Genomic DNA, 8518 nt, shown 5'->3' with positions numbered 1-8518 from the left:
TTTTCTTCTTCTTTTCTCGTTACTATTTAAAAAAAAAAGCTGTAACATCAAATTCGTTGTAATAAGTCAGATACAAATACAACATAAAGAAAAGACATTGAATGTGTAATATCCAGTATTCAAACCAGTCATACAATCAGCTGCTTTAGATAAATGGTTCATTTGATTTGTTGATCGACCAATAAAAACAAAACACACAAGAACGTTCGTTAGAATAAGAAGGCCTCTCAACCAACTCCCATCTTGCTTAGGAAGTCACAACTCATGAACAAGTGAGCAGGATTTTTGAGGCCATGAAAAATATAGAAGAATTTATTGGATCGAAGAGTAGGTCTCTTGTGAGACGGTCTCACGAATCTTTATCTATGATACAGGTCAACCCTATCGATATTCACAATAAAAAATAATTATCTTAGCATAAAAAGTAATACTTTTTCATGAATGAATCAAATAAGAAATCCGTCTCACAAAATACGACCCGTGAGATCGTCTCACACAAGTTTCTGCATGGATCAAAAAATTAGGTTCTGTTTGCACAAATATTTTTTTTTACAAAAATTAGTTAGTGTTTTATAAATTTAAAAAATTAAAATACGTGTTTGAATAAAATTTTATTTTAAAAAATTATGAAAACATTCACAAAATATTATTTTTAAAGAATCTTTTTATAGCACATTTAAAAAAAAGAAGCATAAATAATAATTTTCAACTCTAATAGTGAGTGCGCAACACATGTGAAACAGCTAGTAGTCAGTAATGAGTCGACACGTGTTAGTATCCAGCACAGTATCTTATTGGCCTCACGCAGCGACACGTGTCTTAGGTGCCCGATTCCCTAAGAAGTCTTATAGTCAAAACTTCTGTCCGCCCGTCTCTATGTTATTTACATATACGTACATCTGTATCGGCAGTCCACGCTCTCTCAGGGTTTGGTTCTCTGCACGCCGACGAAGATTCCGACTGGGTAAATCTTGCTCAAGTGACGTTATTCTTTGGGTGGACGACCTTATCGTGAGCTGAATTTTAAATAAGATAATTATTGATTTCGAACTTCTTTTTTGGATTTAAGCAGATTTTTTAGGATTCTTTTATGTTTATTGGTTAAAATTTTGTCTTTTCTTAAGTTTGGACACGATATGTACCTCTAATTTCAATCTATTTCATTTAGTTTTTATTATAGGTTTATTTATTCATTTGCGATTTTTCACTCTTTTTTAAAAAAATTTTGTTTATGTGAAGGTCTCACTGTTTAAAACGCATATTAGATAAAATTTGAAGGTTTTCCATTTAATGACAAAGTTTGCACATGGCATATGTTTTATCTGTACTTAATATGTCGTTCACTGGCTGATTGTTATGTATCATAATATCTACAAACTTAGTTTAACATTAAGGTGCGTAGGAAGATGTAGGCTGCATTTGGATCTATAGATTTGAGCTTCGTGGAATACATCATGAATGTTTGGCTGAAATCAGAATTTGAAATTCATCCCTCCTTCAAAATCAAGAAAATTCTAGAGTATGAATTCAAAAGTAATATCAAAAGTAGTCATTTGATATTTATTAATATTTTTTCGAAATCTTCTCTTCCAATACATCATTCAATTTCATTTATCCAAACGTAACTGAGAGTTGATTTTTCATTATATATAGCAGGTGTGGTTGATACTTGGAGCCACAGTGGGATTTTCTGTGGATGTTGGATGATTTTTTAGTTTCCGTCATAGTTTGTACATTCTTGGTCGATTCAATTTGTAGTAATCTGCTTAATCCAATTTTTCTTCCAGTTCTAGATTGAGAATCGAAGTAGAAATACCAACGCCTGTGGCCATGAATAGTTCGGATCAGCAACAGCTGCCTGCACACCAGAACCGGCGGCAACAGCTTGCAGCAGCGGGAGGTGTACCAGTGAGTGGTCAAATGGCTTATGCCACTTCTTATCAAACAACATCAACGGTGGCCACCGGCACTCCAGCTACCGCCGTTTCCTCTCCAACTCGGCTTCCAGCTACCTTCCCCACTCAACAACAGCTTGCTAGTTATCATCAAGCACAGCAGTTCCATAGTCAGCAGCAGCAACAGCAACTCCAAGGTTTTTGGGCCAACCAAATGCAAGAAGTCGAACAAACTATAGAGTTCAAGAACCACAGTCTTCCACTAGCTCGCATAAAAAAGATAATGAAAGCTGATGAAGATGTCAGAATGATCTCTGCTGAAGCTCCGGTTATATTTGCTAAGGCTTGTGAGATGTTCATCTTGGAGCTGACAATGCGGGCTTGGGTTCACACAGAAGAGAATAAGAGACGGACCCTACAGAAGAACGATATTGCAGCTGCAATTTCAAGAACAGATGTGTTCGACTTTCTGGTTGATATCATTCCTAGAGATGAATTGAAGGAAGAGGGTCTTGGAATGGCTAAAGCTACTATTCCATTAATGGGATCTACTGCAGATGCAGTCCCATATTACTATGTTCCCCAACACAATCCACAGCTTGATCAAGTTGCACTTTATGGGGGTCAACAGTCGAGACCACCTCTCTCTTTCATGGCCTGGCCACAGATGCATACTCAGCAGCAGCCACCGGAGCAGCAGCCAGGTGACCCATAACCGAATGGATCATGCTTGAGCTCTACTGAATTATCGCTGATAGATTTTTATTACACTGTTTGGAAGTTTGTGCAGTATATCTTGCAGAAGCCCTATATGATGTTAGCAGGTGGATTCGGTTGATGAGGGGAGTGTAATATATTATATATTATGTTTGGTCCTAAGAGGAACTCGAAAATCCAGAACAGAAGTGAAGATGTTTGTGTTTTGTAAATAGAAAACATGTCTTTTTGCAAAATTTACTTGCGAATAGATTAGAAAATTACGACCATTCCATGATTCTTCGAAAAGATACCTTTGTGGTCAGGCATGTCTCAAAACAGCGACAACAGCGATAAAACCTTTGTTGTGTCATGCATATAATCATCAGATTATTTGTAGTCATGTTTTTTTCATTGAAATTTGATGATATCAAAATTCTAACTATTCACTGCAATATCCTAGTGGACTCGGCTCGGGTTAAGATATGGACTCGGCTGTTAGGGCCTTCCCCCCGTCTTAGAAAGTTTTTTCCGAGTGGATATCAGTTCGGGCTCGTGTGGCTTTTGGCTCTTACTCTAGTATCAAACATGAGTCATCATTTTTGTAAAATGTGCTCGGGTATCTAATGATTAGGGTCGGATCCGGGTCAGGGCAGCTGGATATCATATCAATACCTCTCTATCTGGTCTAAAAAATTATAAAATTTAGACCAATTATTTGGATCTAGACGTGGCCGACCCAAGCACCTTAGACTACTTGGTTGTTTAATGTTTCGGGTAGGATCTGGGTTTGATCGGCTACACGGGATATCAAATTCTAAATCGAAAAATTTTAAAACATATATAAAATATTATATATTTAAAATTTTATATTAGTTGATTATCATGGTTTTATTGTAGGGAAAAACTTGAGTGAGACGGTCTCACGGGTCGTATTTTGTAAGACGGATCTCTTATTTGAGTCATCCATGAAAAAATATTATTTTTTTATGCTAAGAGTATTATTTTTTATTATGAATATCGGTAGGGTTGATCCATCTCACAGATAAAGATTCGTGAGACCGTCTCATAAGAGACATATTCTTTTTTGTATCATAAGTATGGTGATAATTAAGGTGTTCAAATTTCGAATAAAACCGAAAAACCCGTAAATCCAAACCGAAAAAACCAAAAATTAAACTCAACTGAAATCAAAATTTTAAATTCGGATATAAATGTTAAAATTGAAGTTTGGTTATGTTTCGAATTTTATTTGTCAATATCGAGCCAACCGAAAAATCGAAATTTAATTACATTGATAATTTTATTTATATTTTATTAAGATTATATTTTTATTAGATGATATTTAGTATTAAGAATATTTTTGTTAATTTTTATTTGATTGTCATTTATTTAGTTAAATTAAATTTTATATTTTAAAATTTTATTAAAAAATCAACTTAAAAATGATATATTATATTTTAATTATTAATTTATATGATTATTAAAATCGAATAAATCGAGCTGAAATAATCGAACCGATTTGTTAAAAAACAGTGTAATTGTTCGAATATTAAATTATATATTTTTAAAAAATATAAAAAAAATCGAAAATCAAACGTAACCGTCGATCAAAACCTGTCGACTATTCATCTTAATTTTTGGTTGGTGGGGAGTCTCATTTCAATTTTCAACCATGTAGATATGGCCCACCAAGATGATTGGCAGAGAACAGAAGTCCAAGAAAGTAATGTGATGAACTAGGCCGGCAACAGCCGAACGGGACGAAGGTACCTATATGCTACGCTGAACTCTGACTTATCCGATCACCTGACCCATCTTCAGTGATATGTACAGAGTCATCAATCGAACGAGAAGAATAAAATGAGCTGTATATTAGCACCATCCAAGAGGAATTTGGAAATGGAGTCTCCATTCAAGCCGGATATTCTCAAAGGCAAAGTAGCTCTGTTGACCGGAGGCGGGTCGGGGATCGGGTTTGAGATATCTACCCAGTTCGGTAAACACGGAGCCTCCATCGCTATCATGGGTCGCCGCAAGAACGTCATCCACGACGCCGTCTGCGTACTTCAATCTCTTGGAATCCCCGTAAAAATTCTTCCTTTCTGATCAGTAATCTTCGCCATGTTGTAATTCTTTAATGGGTATATTAGCAGTCATGCTTTAATTTTATTTAAGGGTTTCAGGCGGTTGGATTCGAAGGGGACGTTCGGAAACCGGAAGATGCACGGAGAGTGGTGGAGGCAACTGTGGAGAAGTTTGGAAAGCTGGACATCCTTGTGAACGCAGCTGCTGGAAATTTTCTCGTCCCCGCCGAGGATCTTTCACCTAATGGTTTTAAAACAGGTTTGGTCTGGCTTTGGCTTCCGCTTGTCATTCCTCTGAGAAACGAGAATTGAGTTTTTAAGTATTCAAGAGCATAATCATAAGTTTGTATCGGAAAATGATAGTTGTGTCATAGCTGGCGTGCGTGAGCGGTGAATGATAATCTGACAGCGAGCAATATTATCTTAAGGATGGATAATTCACATGTTGGCTGTCCACCCGAAAAAATCGAATCTGTTACTAGAAATAATTCGACTTAATCATCACTCACTTCCCTACGAGTTATTGCGCAAAATTAGGCTAATAAGCGTATCGTCCATGTGTAAGATGAGAGAAAATCCCTTCGAAGATGACTCAAAAGTGCAACGTGCTCGCCAATTGACGACCTTGCTTGATGTTTCAGACACCTTTTAATCCTTGATGCCACTTTTATCTGTCATAAATCACAGCAAAGGATTCCCTATTTTCTTTTTTTTTTTTAAGAAAAGCTTCAAAAGTCAAAACTACTTGATTATATTTATATCCATATATGCAGTGATGGATATTGATTCCGTTGGAACATTTACTATGTGTCACGAAGCACTTAAATATCTCAAGAAAGGCAGATCAGGTAATGACTCATCCACCGGGGGATTCATTCTAAACATCAGCGCCACTTTACACTACACGGCATATTGGTATCAAATCCATGTATCTGCAGCTAAGGTCTCTGATTTTCATCCTATCTGTTCAAACACTACGGCTTTCTTGAAAACTTGTTAAGTTAGCAACTTCTATCTCTAGGCTGCCGTTGATGCCCTCACACGAAATTTAGCTCTTGAATGGGGTACGGACTATGATATTAGAGTTAACGGGATTGCACCAGGACCTATAGGAGATACCACAGGCATGAGTAAACTTCTGCCTAAAGAGATAACCATTGAAGGGGCTGAATCTATGCCGCTTTATAAAGTTGGTGAGAAGTGGGATATTGCAATGGCTGCTATATATCTTGCCTCTGTCGCTGGTGCGTAATCTTGGCACTTACGGTTATATCTTGATAACTGTTTGTTCCTAATGTAATCTTGACCACTTTGAATTATACATTCAGGCAAGTATATAAATGGAACGACTCTCGTTGTTGATGGAGGGCTGTGGTTGACCCAGCCACGCCACCTGCCCAAGGAGGCCGTCAAGCAACTATCTCGGACTGTGGAGAAACGATCCCGTGCTGAACCAACTGGAATTCCTGCCAGCAAGCTGTAGCCTGTGAAGAAAACTTGCATTGTTCTGTGGACTTGCTTTTCCAACTGCATGCAGTGGAGTTATGGCATGTAACATAGATATATGTTGGAAAAATATTCACACCCCTTTGACTTTATACAATTTAGTGCGTGTTCACGAAGGCATTAACAATTTGATGGCATTTCCTGAGGATATATTTCCATGACTTGCTTGATGCGCCTATTTTTAGAATTGAAAAGAGGAAACAATCTTCTGGAAGATCTGAGATACGAAAAACCTTAAATGAAAACTTTTACAACGTCATATAAATATTGATATTAACTTCTAAATAAATAAATTTTTTCCATTGAAACATTAATATTTTACCCGTATTTATTTATTTAAAAAAAAACTCGGCGTTTGAAGTTTTTTCGGTGAGATGGTTGTGCATATATGTGCGTGCAACAAGTTAGATTGGCCAATAATATAGACCACAAGAAAAAAAACAGAGAGAAAATAAAATAATACAAGATGAGCGAAAGGCCAAAGAATGAGCTTCAAAACCATATAACATCGCCTACCTTTAACTCCACGATAAGAATTGAACTCGTATCCGCACATAACCCACCTCTCTCATTTTATTCCTCATTCATTCCCCGAGCACAAGCAGAGGGAGTACTAATGGTGTCGACTCCAGCTTCTCCTGCATTCTGTGGCATCCCCAAGTCTTCATCCACAACAAGCAGGGCTTCCCTTAGTACCCCCACGACCCGCTTCTTCTTCGGAAGTTCCCCACTACGTCGTCTGGTGTCCCGCCCTCGATGAAGCTGTTGCAGTTTCAGTGTAAAAGTATAGGCATTGTCCTGATCCATTCTTTTAACCATATGTATTGTAATTAATAATTACTCATATTTTGCGTTAATCATCGATACACATATTTCCTTAAAAAAAATACAGAAGGGAAAATTGGTATAACAAAGAAAGAAGTCCTTTTTGTAAAGAAAGAGAAAAACGCATTCCGCTTTGTACATGTTCCATTTTTCTTGTTGAATCACAATAAAAGATTAACGAAAATTCGAGGGGGGAAAATGCATTTTTCTCTTTCTTTACAAAAAGGACTTCTTTCTTTGTTATACCAATTTTCCCTTCTGTATTTTTTTTAAGGAAATATGTGTATCGATGATTAACGCAAAATATGAGTAATTATTAATTACAACATTGCTCAGCAATAAATGGAGTGCATCATCTTAATCAAAATCAAAATCATGCCTAACATCTAACACGAGTCACCACTGTGTGCGTGAGACAATATTAGAAATGACATTCACCACATTAATGTCATTTGTTTCTATTGTCCAAACTAAAATGTTGAAATAAGTCGAAAATATCCAAAGTTGGAACAAAAAGAGTGATTTTATTATTATAGGGATGATACTACAAAGTTTCACTAAACTAAAATTTTTCAAATAATCGATTGCATTGAAAATTATGTAATTTTTTTTAAATATGAAAAAAATCCATGAAAACGGAAAATTTTGTATTTTTATTTGAGGGACGTGACTAATGATTCGGTGTAATGGAACATATAGCTTTAGGCCATCTCCAACTCAGAAATTTATTTTGATGTAAATTCTGCACTAAAATAATGCGATTTCTGCACCAAATGTAACATCCATCTCCAACCCATTTACTTCAAATCTTACACTAAAAAGTATATTCTTATAATATTCTTTTTTTATTTGATTTATTTAATTATTTTAAATATATTATTGAATATATTATTATTTAAAAATATCTAATTATTAAATTAATTTATTATTATTATATAAATAATATTTATAATTTTTAATATTAATATTTATAATTAAAAAAACAAAAAAATTAAAAAAAAAATAGAGAGCTCTGCGCCACAGAGGTCCCCCTCTGCGCCAAATTTGGCCAGAGGGGAAATGGAAATAGCGCAGCTCCGTTGGAAGACAACTCTTTCACGCCATTTTGGTGCAAGGGAATTTGGCGCAGAGGGGAAATGAAAATAGCACAGCTCCGTTGAAAGACAACTCTTTCACGTCATTTTGGTGCAAGGTTTGGAGATGCTCTTATATTATAATTACATATTCGACTCGGCAATGTATATTACTCCTGAGATTATTAATTTAATATTTTTAATGACATGACACTAGCAAGAATACACCAGCCAAGAAGCATGGACTGTGACGTATTACCTTCTCCCGTTTTCAACGCTAGCCAATTTTTTGAGCCTCTTTTACCATTTACAATTAAAAAGTGTTCTTAAAATAATTGGACAGTGGTTTAAATGTTTTTTAAAAAAATGTTTATTTAATTTAATTTAATTTAGGATTTCAATTTTGGAACAAATGTTTGATGCACCGAATAAAAGT

General features: G+C 35.7%; 2 protein-coding genes across 8 annotated transcripts; both read left to right on the top strand.

The window, feature by feature from the left end:
• Nucleotides 1-826: 826 nt before the first annotated feature.
• Nucleotides 827-2881, top strand: LOC140978111 (nuclear transcription factor Y subunit C-3-like). Of its 5 annotated transcripts, none has more exons than XM_073442905.1 (3): nt 885-964; nt 1657-1698; nt 1788-2881. In XM_073442905.1, the coding sequence occupies exon 3, from the start codon at nt 1831-1833 to the stop codon at nt 2608-2610; it is 780 nt and encodes a 259-aa protein (XP_073299006.1). In that variant the 5' UTR covers nt 885-964; nt 1657-1698; nt 1788-1830; the 3' UTR covers nt 2611-2881. The 5 variants fall into 5 exon arrangements, with proteins under 5 accessions (XP_073299005.1, XP_073299009.1, XP_073299006.1 ...); XM_073442906.1 differs by having other exon boundaries at nt 903-964; nt 1654-1698; XM_073442904.1 differs by lacking the exon at nt 1657-1698 and having other exon boundaries at nt 827-964.
• Nucleotides 2882-4262: 1381 nt separating this feature from the next.
• On the top strand, nt 4263-6650 carry LOC140978110 (peroxisomal 2,4-dienoyl-CoA reductase [(3E)-enoyl-CoA-producing]-like). Of its 3 annotated transcripts, XR_012175521.1 has the most exons (7): nt 4263-4360; nt 4428-4679; nt 4778-4937; nt 5452-5621; nt 5700-5922; nt 6007-6348; nt 6633-6649. XR_012175521.1 is itself a non-coding variant. In XM_073442903.1 (5 exons), the coding sequence occupies exons 1-5, from the start codon at nt 4455-4457 to the stop codon at nt 6159-6161; spliced, it is 933 nt and encodes a 310-aa protein (XP_073299004.1). In that variant the 5' UTR covers nt 4289-4454; the 3' UTR covers nt 6162-6354. The 3 variants fall into 3 exon arrangements, 1 of the variants encoding a protein (XP_073299004.1); XR_012175522.1 differs by lacking the exon at nt 4263-4360 and having other exon boundaries at nt 4523-4679; nt 4770-4937; nt 6633-6650; XM_073442903.1 differs by lacking the exon at nt 6633-6649 and having other exon boundaries at nt 4289-4679; nt 6007-6354.
• The last annotated feature ends 1868 nt before the right edge of the window (nt 6651-8518 follow it).

Source organism: Primulina huaijiensis, chromosome 6, assembly GCF_012295235.1.
Source record: "Primulina huaijiensis isolate GDHJ02 chromosome 6, ASM1229523v2, whole genome shotgun sequence".
Classification (NCBI taxonomy): domain Eukaryota; kingdom Viridiplantae; phylum Streptophyta; class Magnoliopsida; order Lamiales; family Gesneriaceae; genus Primulina; species Primulina huaijiensis.
This window is presented reverse-complemented; position numbering and strand designations above follow the sequence as displayed.